The sequence below is a fragment of the Zingiber officinale genome, chromosome 1B (assembly GCF_018446385.1).
Source record: "Zingiber officinale cultivar Zhangliang chromosome 1B, Zo_v1.1, whole genome shotgun sequence".
NCBI classification, from domain to species: Eukaryota; Viridiplantae; Streptophyta; class Magnoliopsida; order Zingiberales; family Zingiberaceae; genus Zingiber; species Zingiber officinale.
Window position 1 is genome coordinate 171,380,747 of NC_055986.1, and position 18,163 is coordinate 171,398,909.

The 18,163-nt window shown below is 38.3% G+C and overlaps 2 protein-coding genes across 4 annotated transcripts; both read right to left on the minus strand.

Annotated features, from left to right (window-relative positions):
* Window positions 1–1,790: 1,790 nt before the first annotated feature.
* Window positions 1,791–8,514, minus strand: LOC121992398. 3 transcript variants are annotated; one of them, XM_042546741.1, is made up of 6 exons: window positions 8,386–8,514; window positions 7,979–8,084; window positions 6,148–6,175; window positions 2,996–3,035; window positions 2,539–2,752; window positions 1,791–2,437 (listed from the first exon to the last, which is right to left on the minus strand). In XM_042546741.1, exons 1-6 carry the CDS (start codon window positions 8,388–8,390, stop codon window positions 2,207–2,209), a joined length of 624 nt encoding a protein of 207 aa, XP_042402675.1. In that variant the 5' UTR covers window positions 8,391–8,514; the 3' UTR covers window positions 1,791–2,206. The 3 variants fall into 3 exon arrangements, with proteins under 3 accessions (XP_042402675.1, XP_042402667.1, XP_042402662.1); XM_042546733.1 differs by having other exon boundaries at window positions 1,791–2,431; window positions 2,996–3,104; window positions 6,131–6,175; XM_042546728.1 differs by having other exon boundaries at window positions 2,996–3,104; window positions 6,131–6,175.
* Window positions 8,515–15,800: 7,286 nt separating this feature from the next.
* Window positions 15,801–16,598, minus strand: LOC122021523 (non-specific lipid transfer protein GPI-anchored 23-like). Its single transcript, XM_042579674.1, has 3 exons — window positions 16,314–16,598; window positions 16,186–16,212; window positions 15,801–16,106 (listed from the first exon to the last, which is right to left on the minus strand). Exons 1-3 carry the CDS (start codon window positions 16,582–16,584, stop codon window positions 15,820–15,822), a joined length of 585 nt encoding a protein of 194 aa, XP_042435608.1. The 5' UTR covers window positions 16,585–16,598; the 3' UTR covers window positions 15,801–15,819.
* Window positions 16,599–18,163: the final 1,565 nt, after the last annotated feature.

The window sequence follows — 18,163 nt, forward strand, 5'->3', positions numbered from 1 at the left end:
AGATATGTCAAAGGTACAATTAATAATGGAATTTTGTATTCTACTAATAAAACTGTGGGACTTATTGGATATACAGATAGTGATTGGGCTGGAGATGTTGAGACTAGAAAGAGTACATCGGGATATGCTTTTCATCTTGGTTCAGCTATATTTTCTTGGTCTTCTAAAAAGCAACCGGTGGTAGCACTTTCAACAACAGAAGCAGAATATATAGCGGCAACAAATTGTGCTATGCAAGCAATTTGGCTAAGAAAGATTTTAGATTTTCTACAACACAAACAAGATGGTCCTACGACAATTTTTTGTGATAACAAGTCAACAATTGCATTATCTAAGAATCCAGTATTTCATGGCCGCAGCAAGCATATAGATATCAAGTATCATAAAATCAGAGAATGGGTTGCGGAAAAACAAATCAACATCGAGTATTGTCCTAGTGAATGTCAAGTTGCAGATATCTTTACAAAACCAATGAAGACAGAGATTTTTCTCAAGTTGAAGAAGGCAATTGGGATGGCTAACATTTGTGACTTGGTTTAAGGGAGGCTATGTTGTATTATTTAAATCAAGTCATAATTAAGATAGAATATATCCGTATTTAATGGATATGCTTTGAATAAATGAAAGGCTAAGGCTAGATCTAGATGCATAATTTTAGGATCGGATTATTTTTTCTTACTGCTATATAAAAACATATGTATAGCCTATGTTTTGTATGAACTTTTAATGAGAAACCAATAGTACATTAATTCTCTGCTATCTTTCTCTTATTCATCTAAGTGCTATCAGGTGTTTTCTTTGACTCTTCTTCATTTGAGTGTTATCAGACGCCAACTTCGACACGCTGGTGGCCGCCTTGACAAGGTCGGCTTCGGCAACTTGCCGATCGTGGTCGGGGCGATCGGTTGGCCCACCGAAGGCGACACGAATGCTAACGCGACCCTGGCGGAGAAGTTCTACGGTGCAGATAGTCGGATGGCCCTCGGCCGCCTATTTACTGCAGCAGAGTAGTTGATGGATGGCTGCGGGGATTCTGGCGGCGGTGGATGGAATTTTGCTTCTGTAGGCGTAGTTGCGTAGGTAGGATACTCATCATCGAGTTGTGTCGGAATTAATTAATTCGGTTTGGTGGTTTGCTGGCTGGCGAGCTCGAGTAGGTTCGAAAAATATTTGATTCTTAGTCCAATTCAAATATGTTTGAACATTTTTTCGAGCCATAATTCATAACCTGCTCGTGAGTTTTAATATTTTATTAATATAAGTTAAATATATATTAAATAAATAAATTTTTAATTTTTTGAGTATTTATTTTCGAGTAATAATTCGAATAGTTCGTGAACATATTTGAATCTTTTGAACCAAACTTAAGCTCTAATTTGAACTGAACTTGAACATAAAATTTTAAAATTCTCGAGATTCGAATCAAGCTTGAACTTACTTATTTTGAACCGAATTCGAGCCTTAAATTTTTCAACATATTCAACTCAATTCGTTTACACTCCTACGTAGATACATCTTGTCGCTTCAATTGTTATTCACTTGTGCCATTACAAATCAATGGGGAGTAGTCTATCATATTTGCTCTGGTAATATTAAACCCAATAACTTAATCTAATTCGAAACAATTAAAATATATATAATGTCATAAATTAACTATTTATAAAGACAATACATTTACAAATATTAATAATTGTTATGTCAATTTATCGCAAGATACGACGCACTTCCACCGTTGAATGCTTGGTTTTAAGCGAACGCGGAGGACATGACTAGCACCAAGACAACACCAATGAGCTCAATCTCCAACATAATCAGGAGCGAATGCTTGATATTGCTTCGTTAAAGTAATGACAGTTGTTCAAATGCTATCGACTTAACCCAGATGTCGGTCATAGAATGAATTGAAGTTCTCGAGCATTTTAAAACATAATCGGATATGACACCGATAAACAAGTGTGCACACAAGGAAACAGAGTGGCGACCCAACCCAATTAAAGAGTTGCTCCTGAAATAACATAGAAGCTGCATAGATCCTCCACAATGATTGGTTGACCATGAAACCATCCATTCTACTGATATGAAACCAGGCATCTTGTTGATTCTCGTGGCAAAGTATCACCAGGGCATTTTTCGAACTAGGCGAGAATCTTGCATTTTTGTCATTTTAAAAAGTCTTCAACGTTAGTTGCTCATCTACAATTCTTGTTTAACTTGTGTTACTATCAGTGGATTCATGGTGCGCTTGATGGCGACGCAACCGTCTCTTGTAGGCCCGCAACCGTCTCTTGGAAGGTACTACAGTGTTGTCCGATTGCTTGATCTCCTTATTGCTTTCAGAATAACCAAAAATGAAGTCTAGAGGGTCAACAATCATATCTCCTACTGGAGCACCCTGATACCGATCAACAATCATATCTCCTCCTGGAGCACCCTGATACTATGAGAATGCAACCAAGGGCAAATAATCATCATTGTAGCTTTAGTGTGGAACTCTAAAAATTAAAAGAGAACCTTGTATAAGCAATAATATGAACTTACGGAAAACTGGTCAGGCTGCAGATCTTGTTTATCATGATTGTCGTTATCTTCAACACTATCAGTCCGGTGAGAAGTGCCATCCATGTACACATTACGTAACCGCCACCTAAAAGTAGTTTTATCTGGATTCAAGTCGCTGAACACTTGTTCAGGGTAATAGTGTTTTCTCACAAGTTTCACTTTTTCGGGGCTGTTTGCATGCTTAGTCAAGATTCTGTATCATTCAGAATATTGATATTGCATTTGTTAGAACAACTGACAGCAAGTGCAGTCAAGCTATCAAATGGGAATTACACCACTGGAGGGGAGCAAAGATTCAGATTTAGTGGTAACTTTAGGTTATCTCATGCAATGATCAGATAAATTAAAAGTTAGTTATTATTAATACATACTGAAAACAAAATGGTAGAAAAGGCTCCATACCATGCATACTACCATCGTGTCAGAAAGAACTTACACATTTGCCAACTCTCTCTGAATCCGACTGCCTTCCAATGCTAATAATTGGTCAACGCACACATTTAGAGAGTTGTTAAACCTCCACATACCACAAAAAATAGCTGAACCTGCAACACGAATTTAATTGTTCAAACAACAAATCAATGTTAGGGTAAAATAATAGTCAAAATTCCTAGTTGAACATTTGGCATCTACATACTCAAGGAGTGAATAATTTTAACTGTGGAAGGATCACCAATCTAACTACTATACCTTCATTCTGCTACAATAAGTTGCACAGAAAAGATTATGGTATTAGGTTAGATGAGAAATCAATATTGTACTTGGGCGCCATTGAGGGATTCAATAAAACAATGACTTATGCTACAAAGAATTACATTGTACTGAATGTATATCTTATAGCTGATTAAGGATGGACATAGGTTAATCAGTTCGGTAGGAAAATTCCAAACCAAATCAAAATTTTAAAATTGAAAATTTACAAACTGGACCCAAAACTGATATGGTTTCAAACAAAAAAAAAACAATTGGTTTTATTTTAACATGAACATATATAGATAGGCATACCATATTCCCAGTCTAAAGATAAACTAAATCAATTTCACGAACCAAAAGAACCAATATTTTCAGTTTGGTTTTATCCAATTTAGTTTTTACATTTCAGTTTTGGATGCACATTCTTGCGTTGCTCATTAGCCTGATGGGATTGCTGAGACCCATTATAAACTTCCAAGGGAGTAGATAATAATTAAAGCTCAAACAGGGCTTCTACAAAATTTAAGACTTGAAATGACTTTTGAGGTGAACTTGGACAGACTAGCATAAAAACTTGCATATGGGCACAAATTGGAATTTGAAAGTATTCTTTATTTCATCCTGAAATGCAATTCATGCTGCGGAAATAAGTTGTCAAGGTGGATGCTGAGGTGAGGGTTGACAGCTGACCTGGACAGGAGGTCTATCAGCAGGTCGAGCGCTGAGGTGGAGATTGGATCTGACTTGCACACACAAAGGCACACATCAAAGAGAGTTGTTTACGACGAGACCCCTATGATGCTCAAGTCACTAGGATGTAGTGGAAGCGAAAGCAAAGCAGAGAAAGTGAGAAGTAGAGATTCCAAACTATAAATGATGTCCGTATTTGGGTAATTTATAGGTGAGAGGAGATAAACACTGATAATGACTTCGATCATTTCAGCTGTTTCTGTTGCTCATCCTAATTTAATTGCCAATTAATTATGATGACTTCAACTATTCGGTTGTTATTGGCTAGAGATGGCAAATAGTGGAGGGACTATTGCTAAGACCGTGGGCATTACTAAGCAGAGAACTCGAGAAACCAAGCTGAAATGGGAGCTTAAGAGACCAAGTTGGATGGAAAGTTTGGGAAACCAAGTAGGAGGGGGAGCTTGGGAGACTACGCTGGAGGGAAGCTCAAGAAACAAAGCTAGATGGAACACTTGGGAGATCGAGCTAGAGGGAGAGCTCGGTGCATTGATTTATATGAATAACTTAAAGTCAAACTCTAAGTGGGGAATTGAGCTGGTCCTTAACATAATTGGAGACCAATGTTGACAAAAAGTTTAGCAACTTCAAGTTTGCAGAACCAAGGGACGAAGTTTAGCGGGTCACGAATCCAGTAGTCTCCCTCTTGCAGGGGTGTTCCCTTTTCTATTTAAAGTGCCCCGGGTCCTATCTAATAGGAGGATTCGGTCCTTCGCCATAGAAGACGGAGCTTCAGGTTATGCCATATCTCACAGGGAAACTTTACCTCCCCTTTTGACGGAATTGGGATATAGTCAAGAGACCTGGTCTCAAGCTCACGGTTGGGCCTGATCCGGACAGTGACTGGGCCTCCTAATCGAGCTTGAGTGGTGTAGTGGGCTTGACTTATTTAGGCCATCAAGGGCAGAGGTTATTACCGTCGAGACCTGTGCTACAGAGACCTCTAAGATCTATGCAACCGTGACCTTAGAAGCCAAGACCATTATGCCGAGATCTCTAGGTTGAGACCCTTGAAGTTGAGACCTTAGGCCAAAGCCGAAACCTCTAGGCTGGGACCCTTGGAGCCGAGATCTCTAGGCTGGGACCCTTGGAGTCGAGGCCTTTAGGCTAGGACCCTTAGGGTCAAGACCTCTAGACCGGGACCCTTACGATCGAGACCTCTAGGCTGGGAATTTGGACCTAAGGCCTTTAGACTGGCACCCACGAGACCTTCTTTATTCAAAATCTCCTTCGTGCTTGTTATTTAGACGTGGCATTGTGATTCTTTCCCCGAGATCAGAGACTTCATGCAAATCTCCATAAGTGTCAACCTACAGACCTAAAGGAAGAGGTGGATGACCTACCGACCTCTTAGGAGAGGTTGATCTTCTCATCCTACATCTCTGTATACATAAGCAGGAGTGTTGATCTGGAATTGAGCCATAAAGACATGACCCGCTGACCTAGAGCAGGATCAATATAAAGGGGTATTAGTAGTAATTCTAAATGAGTTTATCTTTTTTGTTATAGGATAAACTTAAGAAAGTTGAAGTTAATGGACTCGCTTGGAGACTCATTGTTCACTTCAAGGTTAGGCTTAGACATTTAGTTTGGACATGAAAAATTAACTAACGCCCGTAAATGCATGGCCAGTTCCAAGCTTGAATTGAACATCACAACACAATTTTGAAATATTCTAGAGTATAGGACGAATATAGAAACCAAAGGAAAATCATTTTTTTTTTTTTTTATGAAAATGGTAAATGTGAGTCATTAAACAAATGTTCATGTCTGACAAAGTATCAAATCTATAGATATTCAAGGATTTATATATGTGTATTTGTACTTTCCTATAAGTATTAAGGAAAAGCATTTTCATTGTAGTGACAGGAAGTGATGTATCGAACAGTGTGTAGTTATGCTGGCCCTACTAAAATTAGGGCATCAAAATTAACAAGCAGAACACAAAAATAACAGAAAATTAATCATAATGTTGAACCTTTTTCATTCTTTCTGTTTGCTAAGGCTATATGATTAAAATATTGATGAATATGCATGATTACAATCAGATGCTTTCACCAAAAGAATACATCTTTACTGGTATAAAAGGTGAAGTAATATCTGGGGAGAAATGACATCATTGACTTACTTATGGACAAGTTGAACCTCTGTGCTTGTTGAAGTCTCCTACTTGCTGCGCATACCAAAAAAAACATTTTTAACATTATAATATTCAAGTGTAATGACAGTGAAAGTCAGGTTACAAAAGCAGTTTTCAGATATCATTGAATAATAAATTGAAACATTTGAAAAGAATCCAAGACGGTGGTTAGCAATACCCAAGAAGATATTGCACTCATATGAGGGAGAGGGGGCATCATAAACCTATATGGTATCGGAAGGTGGCTACCACCAGGATCAACCATGCTACTTACATCATGTCAATAGCCACCAGCCTAACAGAAGCATCAGTGGCTGAGGCGTATAACATGGAGCATACATCAAATCAAATGCATGCAAATGTAGCAGGTTGATAATGCATGGGTGAGAGTCAAGTCACTAATGGAGAATTATTTTTCCATTTTGTTCCTTTTCTGTCAACAAGGAAACATTCCTCAATGCAAGATCCAATTAAGTTTTAAGCCAATGTCCTTATGAATATGATCCACTATACTCATGTCTTCTTTTCAACATTATTTCTCCTTTCTTTCACCTCCTTGTCACAAGTCATAATTTTACATTTATGTCAAAGCTATATAAGAAAATAGAGCTTCTTATATAATCTTAGTCTGTCCAAGTTCAAAACTTCATCTTCCTTGTATCCCTTCTTCCTTATTTCTCCATCATTACTTTTATTGGAAGTTTACATGCATAGTCGAATGTTAGCTCCTTGATGCAAGAGCATACACTTGAAGTAATCCTGCATCATTGACATTCTGGCACCCTCATAGGTCATAATTCTGAAAAAAAAAAGGAATATTTTAATGATCAAGAATTCCTGCTACTCAGCTTGTGCTATTCAACATTTCACAAAGTTCATGCCTCTTATCAAATTCCTTCTTTGCTTGAGGAAATAAAGCCATAGCTTTACGAATGCTCCTTGTAAAACTTGTCTAGACATTGTTTGCTATTGATCACATTCTCAGTGTATCTTGATTTTAAAAAGTATTAACATCATAACTGAGAATTAAAAAAAAAATGAGTTTTTTTTTGTTCAAATATTAAAACAACTTTTTCTTAGACATTTCTAGGATCTACACCTAACAAGTTTCTTACGTACTACACTTGACCATTGTAGTAAAGCAACTCATGCTTTAGGGGTTGTGACAACTGCACTAGCTTGTGCAATTGACTTCCAATTTCTAAAAACAAATATCATATATTTTTTGGTTGCTTCCATCTTTTCAGCTCCTTTTTTTTGACTCCAAATACCTCTAGTTCACTCTCACCATACCCGACCTACATCCACAAGTTTTTGATCAATCATTAATAAGATGAACATCTAACAAGCATTTTACTTACCATCCTTGATTAGCACAAAACATCTCATGCTTTAAAGCTTGTGACAACTACACATGCTTATGCAATTGAGCTCCAATTTATACAAAAACAAATATCCTTTTTGCTTCAATCTTTGAAGTTACTTTGTTTTAGTTCCAAAATACCATCCAGTTCACCACCTCAATATTTGACCTGCATCCTACACTAACATGCCCACAAAATGCTAGACAAACAAGAAGCACAATGCTCCGATGAAACACCAAGTCATCATCAACAATCGCACAAATCTACACAAAGGGCTTGGAAGTCATCATTAAGACAACTGCAGATATATAATTTCACCTCCGGTCGCTGTAAATAATTAGATAATAGCACCGACATCTTTCAAATCAACTAATTTAACGGGACTAGTAGTGCTTGTAGTGAGTTCAAACAAATTACCAGAAAGAAGAACGAAAGAGAGGGAAGTGTGGCAACAGCTAGCAACGAAATTTACCAGCCCATACAGCAGCCGAAGAAGCGCAAAAACCAACTGTGAAATCCCGGATCGACTTCGATTTGCAGGCATCAAGAACCAGCTCCTCCCTTGGCGTAATCTTCTCCTGCAATTTTCGGATTGCGGCATCGATAAAAGAAACACCGTAAACTTCCCAGCAGTGGACGATCGACGATCCATATCGAAATGACAAACAAGAAAGTAACAATCGATCAGAAAAGCCACACACAAAAAAAAAAAAAAATCTCTTAAGATCCATCTAAAACAAACACCGAGGGAAAAAAAAAAGATCCAAGTACCCCTCGATTAGCGGTTGGTCGATGATAAAAAAGAAAACACAAAATTGAAAACATTAAGAACGAAAATCAATGGACCAACTGTTCTGGGTAGAAGAGAGAGATCCTTACCCCATTGGACTTCGATCGTAGGGTTTTTTCCAGCTCCAATAACACCCCCATACCCTCCTTCCCTTGTTTTTGTGAACTGCGCTGGCCTCCGCTTTCTTAGGCTTTTATACGAGCGAATTGTTTCCGGCTAAACCAGTTCGTTCATTTGACCAGGCTTTTATTCTCAGGTCACTCCTTCATTGGGCTCCAAGGCCCATCTAATAAAATGTTGCTCAATCTCATCCACTAATCTTAGTTTTAAAATGCTTTTAAAAAAAAAACTCGACCCAGCCAATCCAACTGGCACCTGCCCAACTTGATTTGTCATTTGGCCACCAGTTCACTCAGTCCAATTAGAGCCAAAATGAAATCTCCCTTTGTAAAAATATGAAATGGGATGAATACTTTGTTAGCGTATGGTGGTTTTTTTATCATAAAATTTTGGGGTTAAATTTTCATTAGTAATCGGATGTCCGCTATCTTTCATATGCTATTTAATTATCCAACTCTAGTAGTTATCCATGATTTACCTATTCCGTATTGGCTTGAAGACGGGCTGACAGAAATATTGAGCAAGCGAATCGTTTTTGTCACCATGAAATGGAACGAGTAGCCCTCACGAATTGACAGAGTTAGTAACTACATAAGTAGTGGTTATTCTAATAGGTTTTAGAGTCAATTGTCAATGGGTGTAAATATTTCATGGGGTGTCTAACCTCCTCATACAAAGTATTAATGTGTTAGGATAAAATACCCCCACATAATTTATCTATTTATATCTAATGGAGAATGGCAGCTACACTCAAACTAGTTTTTTTTTAAAATTAATTTATTCATAATAAAAATGTGGAGATCACGAATATATATGGGCCAGATATAGGTGTTTATTTAAGACAAATTTTTTATTAATTATTATATCTGAGTTTCATTAGTACCTTTGGTAATAAGAGGTGATTTTAATGTGATTCTCCAAAACTAGGGAAGTTAAATTACATTGGAAGAAATAAAACTTCAGGTTTCTTTACAAGATTGTATGATTCGATAGAAAGATGAGAAATCCAAAATAGTGGAAACGGCATTACATAGTATAATCGCCAAAATCCCACGACCAATTAGTATTTGGATTAAAAAAAACTAGGGGATAACATATAAATTTATGGTCTATCATTTTTATTTTTTTTAGGCCTATCATTTTATATCTATCTCTGAGCTTTTCCTGAGAATTTTTCCTTATATCATTTTTTTTTTTTAATTTATCACATCATTTTAAGGGGTCACGTATAGTATTGTGTTGAACCACTTTAATAAATTTACGTGTGAGGTATCCATTATCTTATGTTCGTATAACAATATCAACAACACCTTTCTGAGCTCCATAGTAAGAAATTATATATTCTGTCAAAGAAAATTCTTCAAGAAAATTGTTTTGAATGAATAAATTAATTATTTATCCTTGGAGATCTGATTTTAATCTTCTAATACCCACTAATTAATGTATCTTAAATGCATTTCCTCCCGCTCCCAAAATGTAAATTATGTTTTGACTAACATTTTATACAGCCAGATTCATGGGTCCTCCTCTAACCCAATTATATAACAACATCAAGGTGTTATTATATATGCTTCTTATAACGGTTTCATCTAGGTTTTCAGAAACAATTGTTGGAATAATATGTTGTCGGAGATTTATGAATTATTAGCTGAATTTAAACTACACTGAATTAAATTCAATTTACAGTCGAGATGACCTAAGCGGATAATCTCAGGTTGCCAGCAGAGACTGATTTTTGCTACGAGTCGAAGAGTAGACTGAGTCGCCGAGCAGCAGGTCTGTGTTGTCGAGAGGGCAGATCGGTCCAGCAGCAGACCACAGAGTCCGCTCAGGTCGAGCAGCTGTCTGATCAAATAGGCCGACCAAGCAGTACGATGGAGGAAGTAGAATGGCCGACCAGGCGGACTAAGAGAGAGAGGTCGACAGGGCAGTAAGGTCGAGCAAGTTCGACCAAATAAAGAGCCGACCGGGCGAGTAGGCAGACCGAGCTAGGCTGGTCGGGCGAAAAGACAGGCAGATCGAGATGGTGTCGGTCGGGCAAACAGACAGGCAGGTCGAGATGGTGTCGGTCGGGCGGACAGACAGGCAAGTCAAGATGGTCCTGGTCGGGCGAACAAACAGGTAGGGCAAATATGCCAAGTGGAGAGGCTGACTGGGCAAGTGGTTAGTCGGGCTTTAAGTAGCAGACCGACGCCTGCGATTGACGCAATTTCCTTGAAACAGATTTGCCCACCTTCGGCTGTGCTTCGAGGCTTACTAGGGTCGTCTGTTTCCCAAGATACAACGATTGATCGTGATTCCCACCAAGCACTGGTGGTCACGGCGAACTAAGTGGCACCCGATTGCTATCACGAGCACTCTGCCGAGTAGGAGTTGCACAACAGAGGAGGAGGGAAATAAAGGTGGAGAGCTTCTGCGTATGTTGCTGTGTGCGTCCTCTGTCGGTGATCGCCCTCCTTATATATGAGCTCAGATCAACGGCAGCATTAATGGTCGATTAATGACTATTACTCTCCGAGCAGTGAAACGCTCACCGTTTCACTCATTATCACTTGACCGTTTTGATTCTGCATTAATCTCGAATTTAATGCATCCATTACACAGCAGCAAAAAGTTTACATGACAAACTATTAGTTGTTCTACTTGGCCAAATTTTGCCCTGACCGGTCCGACATTCTGCCCACGTAGGTCATGCCGGCACACAAGTCAACATGGTTCAGTGCAATCCAAGCCCTTGATTTGCCCCCCCCCCCCCCCCCCCCCATACGCACTCATGCATGAGATAGAGCCTCTTCCATGCACCATCAATGTGATCAGGAGATTGATTCGAACATATAGAAACTTGTTTTATGTCATTCCGAGATCTCTAGGTCAATCTTCCGCATTTTACACGCATTTATTCTTATTTAAAAAAAATATAAGGAATCTGGGATGAATTTGGAAATTCGTCCCGGATTTGCGACGAATTTCCAAATTCATCCCAGATTCATGATTTTTAAAAAATAAGAATAAATGCTTCTAGAATGTGAAAGATTGACCTAGAGATCTCCAAATTATACGAAACAAGTTTTTATGTGTTCGTATCGATTTCCTGATCACATTGATAGCCTCAAATATCAAATATATTTTTTTTCTTAATTAATTTAATTAGATCGACTTAATTAATCTTAAGACTTAGTAAAAAACAGTTTCGTGTTATTCTGAGCTTTCTAGGTCCATTTTTCGTATTTTAGACGCATATATTCTTATTTTTTAAAAAATCAGGAATCTGGGACGAATTTCGAAATTCGTCGCAAATCTGGAAAGAATTTCCAAATTCATCCCAGATTCCTGATTTTTTAAAAATATAAGAATAAATGCGTCTAAAATACGGAAGATGAGCCTAGAGACCTCCGAATTACACGAAACAAGTTTCTATGCGTTCGTTTCAATCTCCTAATCACATTGATGGCCTCAAATATCAAATATAATTTTTTTAAAATAATTTAATCATATCGACTTAATAAATTTTAAGAATTAGTAAAAAACAGTTAGAGTTTGAAAAAGATTAAAATCTCAATATATTAGGTTAAAAAATATTTGAAGTCATCAATATAATCAGGAGATCTATACAAACGCATACAAACTTTTTTCGCGTCACTCCGAGATCTCTATGTCCATTTTTCGCATTTTAGATGAATTTATTCTTATTTTTTAAAAAAATTAGGAATCTGGGACGAATTTGGAAATTCATCGCAAATCTGGGATGAATTTCCAATTTCATCCCAGATTCCTTATTTTTTAAAAAAAGAATAAGAATAAATGTGTCAAAAATGTAAAAGATGACCTTAGAGACCTCAGAATGACACGAAACAAGATCCTATGCATGCATTCATTAGAACTCCTGATCACATTGATGTCCACAAATATCAAATATATTTTTTCTTAATTAATTTAATTAGATCGACTTAATCAATCTTAAGACTTAGTAAAAAAACAGTTATTCGGTCTTGAAAAATTTATGGACCTCAATATATTTGGTGAAAATGTTTGAAGTCATCAATGTGATCAGGAGATCGATACAAACGCATAGAAACTTGTTTCGTGTCATTCCGAGATCTTTAAGTCAATCTTCCACATTTTAGACATATTTATTCTTATTTTTTAAAAAAAATCAAGAATCTGGGACAAATTTGGAAATTCGTCGTAAATCTAGGATGAATTTTCAAATTCGTCCCAGATTTCTGGTTTTTTTAAAAAATAAGAATAAATGCATCTAAAATGTAAAAGATGAACTTTGAGACCCTAAAATGACACAAAACAAGATTGTATGCATTCGTATCGAACTTCTAATCTCATTGATAGCCACAAATATCAAATATAATTATTTCTTAATTAATTTAATTAGATCGACTTAATCAATCTTAAAACGTAAAAAATTGTTACGGTTTGAAAAAGATTAAAGTTATTCCGTCTTGAAAAGTTTATGGACCTCAATATATTTGGTGGAAAAAATGTTTGAAGCTATCAATGTGATCAGGAGATCGATACGAACGCATAGAAACTTGTTTCGTGTCATTTCGAGATCTCTAAGTCTATCTTCTACATTTTAGACGTATTTATTCTTATTTTTTAAAAAATTAGAAATCTAGGACGAATTTGGAAATTCGTCACAAATCTGAGACGAATTTCCAAATTCGTCCCAGATTCCTGATTTTTTAGAATATAAGAATAAATATGTCTAAATTGTAAAAGATGGACCTAGATACCTCAAAATAACACGAAACAAGATCCTATGCATTAGTATCGAACTCCTGATCACATTGATATGGCCACAAATATCAAATATAATTTTTTCTTAATTAATTTAATTAGATCAACTTAATCAATCTTAAAACTTAGTAAAAAACAGTTGGTTTTGAAAAAGATTAAAGTCATTTTATTTTGAAAAATTTATGGACCTCAATATATTTGGTATTTTTTTTTTGTTTGAAGCCATCAATGTGATTGGGAGATCAATACGAACGTATAGAAACTTGTTTCGTGTTATTATAAGGTCTTTAGGTCTATCTTCTGCATTTCAGACGCATTTATTCTTATTTTTAAAAAACTCAGGAATTTGGGACGAATTTTGAAAATTCGTTGTAAATATGGGACGAACATAAATTCGTCCTAGATTTGCAATAAAACTGAAGTCGTCCCAAATTTGGGACGATCTTATTCGTCGCCAATTTGGAACAAACTTGGATTTGTCACAAATTGACAACAAATCCAAAGATTTTGTTGCAAAATTTACTGTATCTTTGCGACAAAAATATTTTTTGTTGTAGATTTTATAAGCAGATGACCGAAGTTCTTAGCGGGCCTTCGGATGAGTGAGTGGAAGAACTCGATCTCTAATAGCACTTGTGAGAATGCACTCACAAGGATCTTCAGCGTAGCCAAAGGGACTTTCATTGCTATCTGGTTAAATCTCATGATGTAGGACCACAATGCCTCCTCGGGCCCTGCTTGACCGCGAATATATTGACGTTCATCTGCTGATGGCAACGGCTTCTTGCGGAGTGCTGTAGGAACGCCACTCAGAAGTCTTTAAAACTACATATAGAGTCGATCAGTAATTGCCTGAACCACCCTTGAGCCGATCCGGAGAGTGTAGTGATAAACACTCGACATTTGACCCCATCGGAATATTGATGGAGTGTGACCATGTCATCAAATTTGATGAGGTGATCCTCGGGGTCAATTGCCCCTGTGTATTCTCCGATGGTTGGCAACGCGTAGTGTCGTGGGAGTCGATTGTCCAGTATCTCCTAAGAGAATTGTCTGTTTATCCGTTCGGGTGAGTCATCGAGCCTTGGGGCTTTACCCTTGAGCTCATCTTGAGGAAGTGCTTCCTTTGATGAGGATCCTTGGGCCCTATCCGCTTGGCCCTGTTCCTCTAAAGGAGTGTAGAACAACGCCTGATAATAGGGGATTAGCGCATCTGGTGCTTCTCTGAATGTGTCGATCGGCTTGTTGTTCAGGAGACGAGCGACGTTGTCTTCCGCTTGGCCTCTATGATTGCCCTGTTGGCCGGTCGCAAATGCCACGGGTTCATTTGCTTGATGGCCGACTATCGCCCGCTGCTACTCCAACATCTTTATCGCTTGCGGATGCACCAGCATGTCGAACTCCTTTTGCATCACATCACCATGGTAAGTCATCTAGCTCCCTCCATCTCATCATTTTGGAATCAGGTAATGTTCCCACATACGATGTTAAATATGATCCTGTCCAAAACCGACAAAGATGGCGAGCTGGGGATGTGGCTGTGTAGTTAACCCGATAAAGACTCCACAATACTCTGCAAGACAAAAATGTCAGTGTCGGGTCGGGAAGAGGTTCCCGGCGTTGGCCTTCCGATGCTCAAGTCAGTATCCAGTGATCTTAAGAAATGAAGAACTGCAGCAAGTAAATGTGGAAGATGAAGTTGCACATACATTTCCCTATAGCTAGGAACCCCCTTTTATAGTGTCAACATGGTGCTCGTGCACACATCTCAAGGTGTAGGCATATCTTCCTAGGTATCCTAGGAAGAGACATGCTAAAAAGTGTTCCTGACAATATTTCTTAAGCAGCTATGTAATCATCTGATGTGACAGTCTGAAAGATTTTAAAGTATGATTGCTTACTAGGCATGCTTTACTGTCAGCGACACAAACTTTCAAAAGGATATGACAAAATACGTGATGGGTCCATGGCAGCCAATCGGGGTCTGTTCGGCTGGGCTGCCTCAACTCTACAGTGTTCTTAAGGTCTGTCGACTTGTCTCTTTCCTTATTTCCCGATTGTCCATGGATATCCGCTCTGGCTGGTCACAAAGCCCAGTCAATGAGACCAACTGCTACTTATTTCTTCTTGTTATCAAGGGGTCATTTTACTTGGTTGGAGGAGTGCACGACTTACTTGTCTACGCAACCATTATCATCCGCTCAGCCATAACTGGCCCACTTGGCCATATCTCATCCGCTCAATCGTGCATGGTCCGCTTAGTCGACTTGGATGCTTCGTTTGACTCTGTCTTCCACGTGAACCGATCTTCCTTACTTTGACCTATCCTTGGTGGAGCCCCGCTCATTATTATCGGATCAACTCTATTATTTGGATTATTCTAATACTTAGTTTTGCTTTGCATCAGCCGCCCCACCTAGTGGTAAAATGCTTGATTGTTGTTGTTGTTATTAGTTTTGCTTTGCATAATGTACTTGTAGGATTGGAGTTCTCTTTGAGTTAAAGATGATTAAGATGATTTATAATCGAGATGGATAGTTCTTCCTTGACTTCTATAATTTTATAGATCTTAATGCATGATTATTTATCATTATTATGTATTGAACAATAGTTTTTTAGTTACCCTAAAACATTTCAGGAACCTAACGAGCTCAAATCTTCATACATAATTCATTAAGAGCAGAAGTGACAGCGAAAGCAGCGAGCAGGAGCAGGAAGGAAGCAGCAAGCTGTGGCGCATCAGACGGCAATGGGTCGTCGCTTGCCGGTGCTTCGGCTGGCGACAGTGATGGTCCTTCAGTTGACGGGGCTGGGGGTGGTGGCGGAGGTGGAGGCGGAGAGCCGGTAGGTGTCAGAGTCGGAGCGGAGATTGGCGACGGCGGTGGCGAAGAAGGTGCCTCTGATGACTGTGGCGCCGGAGATGGCGCTCTTGACGGCACTGTGCGTGCAGATTGACCAAAATAAATAATAAACAAAATAAAATAGAAGAAAAATTACACAAATGAGAAATGACTCACATGGAGAAGAAGCAGGAGGAATTTCACCTGAAAACGTGAAAAGGAAACAGAAATTAATTGAATCGAGAGAGAGAGAGAGAGAGAGAGAGAGAAATTAATGAGAGCAGAGTAAGAGAGAGAGGAACCACCGCCGCAACGAATTTCCGGCTCCTTCACGTCGCAGGCAGCCGGGAGGGCAAGCACGCGGCTGGTGTTAAGCTCGACGCCGAGCTCGCGGGCCTGCTTCAGAGCGTCGCAGATGCAGGCGGGCGAGCCGATGACGACGTCGGTGACCCCGATGCAGCAGCCCGCGCTGGGGCTGCTCGTGTTGCTGCCGTTGCTCACGTAGGGCAGGCAATCCAGCAGATCAGTCAGCACGTTCGAACAGTCCTCCGCCGCCACGACGCAAGCCGCCACCATCAGCCCGACGGCCAACGCCGCTGTCATTCTGTTCATTGCACCGAAAATTAACAATAAGTAATTACAATTGCTTCAAAAATATATAGACGAAAGAAACTGAAAAAGAGAAATTTCTAGATTTTTGGTCAGATATTAATTGGAATTGGAGACTTTTTAAGTATTCAAATTAATGTGATGAAAATCATGCCATATTTTCACAAAATTGAGCCTGAGAAAGATGCCACGTGTATAATTGTTGATTATTTTTTTAATCAATTTTCAGTGCTTGTATGGAAATCAAATATTGTGTTTCCATAATTACGAGGTATAAAATTATAATTTATGGTATAAAATAATGCAAAAATGGTTGAGACCATCAATTATACATTTTAAACAAGGAAGTAAATGAAATAAAATAACATTAAATATGAGGGAAAATAATTTTAAATTTTACTTAAATGAGTTAATAGGATACTAGATATTACAATATTATTTAGTTTTCTTGTTCTATTAGTGTTATCAATCCTTTCTCATATGATCCAAAATCATCCAGCAGTTGTTCACTAAAAAAAAATAGCGGAAGTTTAGTGACGAAATTTGAGATGGAAATATAATTCCATCTCTAATATAACGACAAAATTATAATTCGTCTCTAATTAGAGATGAGTTATATTTTCGGCTCTATTTTGGCAGTTTATAATAACAAAATGATTTAATCAGTAAAAGCTAGTCACGGAAATTAATTATTTGTCTCTAAATAGAGACGGACATTTTAATTCCGGCGTCTCTAACTAGAGATGGAATATTTGTTCCATCTCTAATTAGAGACGGAAAAAATATTGTCGTTAAAATCGTGGTAATATATTTTAATAATAGAGACAAAAATACTTTTTTCGGCGCTAATTAGAGATGAAACTAATATCCCATCGCTAATTAGATATGAGGAGAGGGCGAGAAGATGCGCTCCTGTGCCCTAAATCGCGATGTTAGCGACGGACTATCATTTCTGTCGCTAATTAGAGAGTGCGTCTTCTAGTGACTGTTAGGTCCGGTTGAGCTAGAGGAGGGGGGGCCGTGAATATATGACTCACTTTGATTTCTTGATTAACTTGACTTTACGCAGCAAAAACTTAAAAACAATGCTAAGTACTCCTTGTATTTACTTGGTATCCACCTCCTTAAGGTGACTAATCTAAGGTTCCACACCACGGTCACACTTTGCACTATGAAACTTCTCCAATTCTCCTTCTCGGATCAACACCGAAGGTGGAGAAACCTTAAACAATGATCTGTATACTCTCCCTCTCAACAGAATACCTCACAAGGAAGAAGAAATTAAGAGATTAGGGTTTTGAGTACAACTACTTCTTCTTTGAGTGACTTAAGATTGCAGTACTAGTGAGAGCTTGAGCACTTGAGATTGAACTTGAGCCTAATCTGGAGCACTAGAGAGCAATGGAGAACACTTGATCGCAATGGAACAGTTGCCTTCAAACAGGAGACTTCGGATCTTCTTAAACCGTAGAGAAGGAGTCCTTTTTCTTGTCATTTTGTGAGTCTTAATTGATTAAGAAGTAATCTTAGTCGATTACCAGGCATT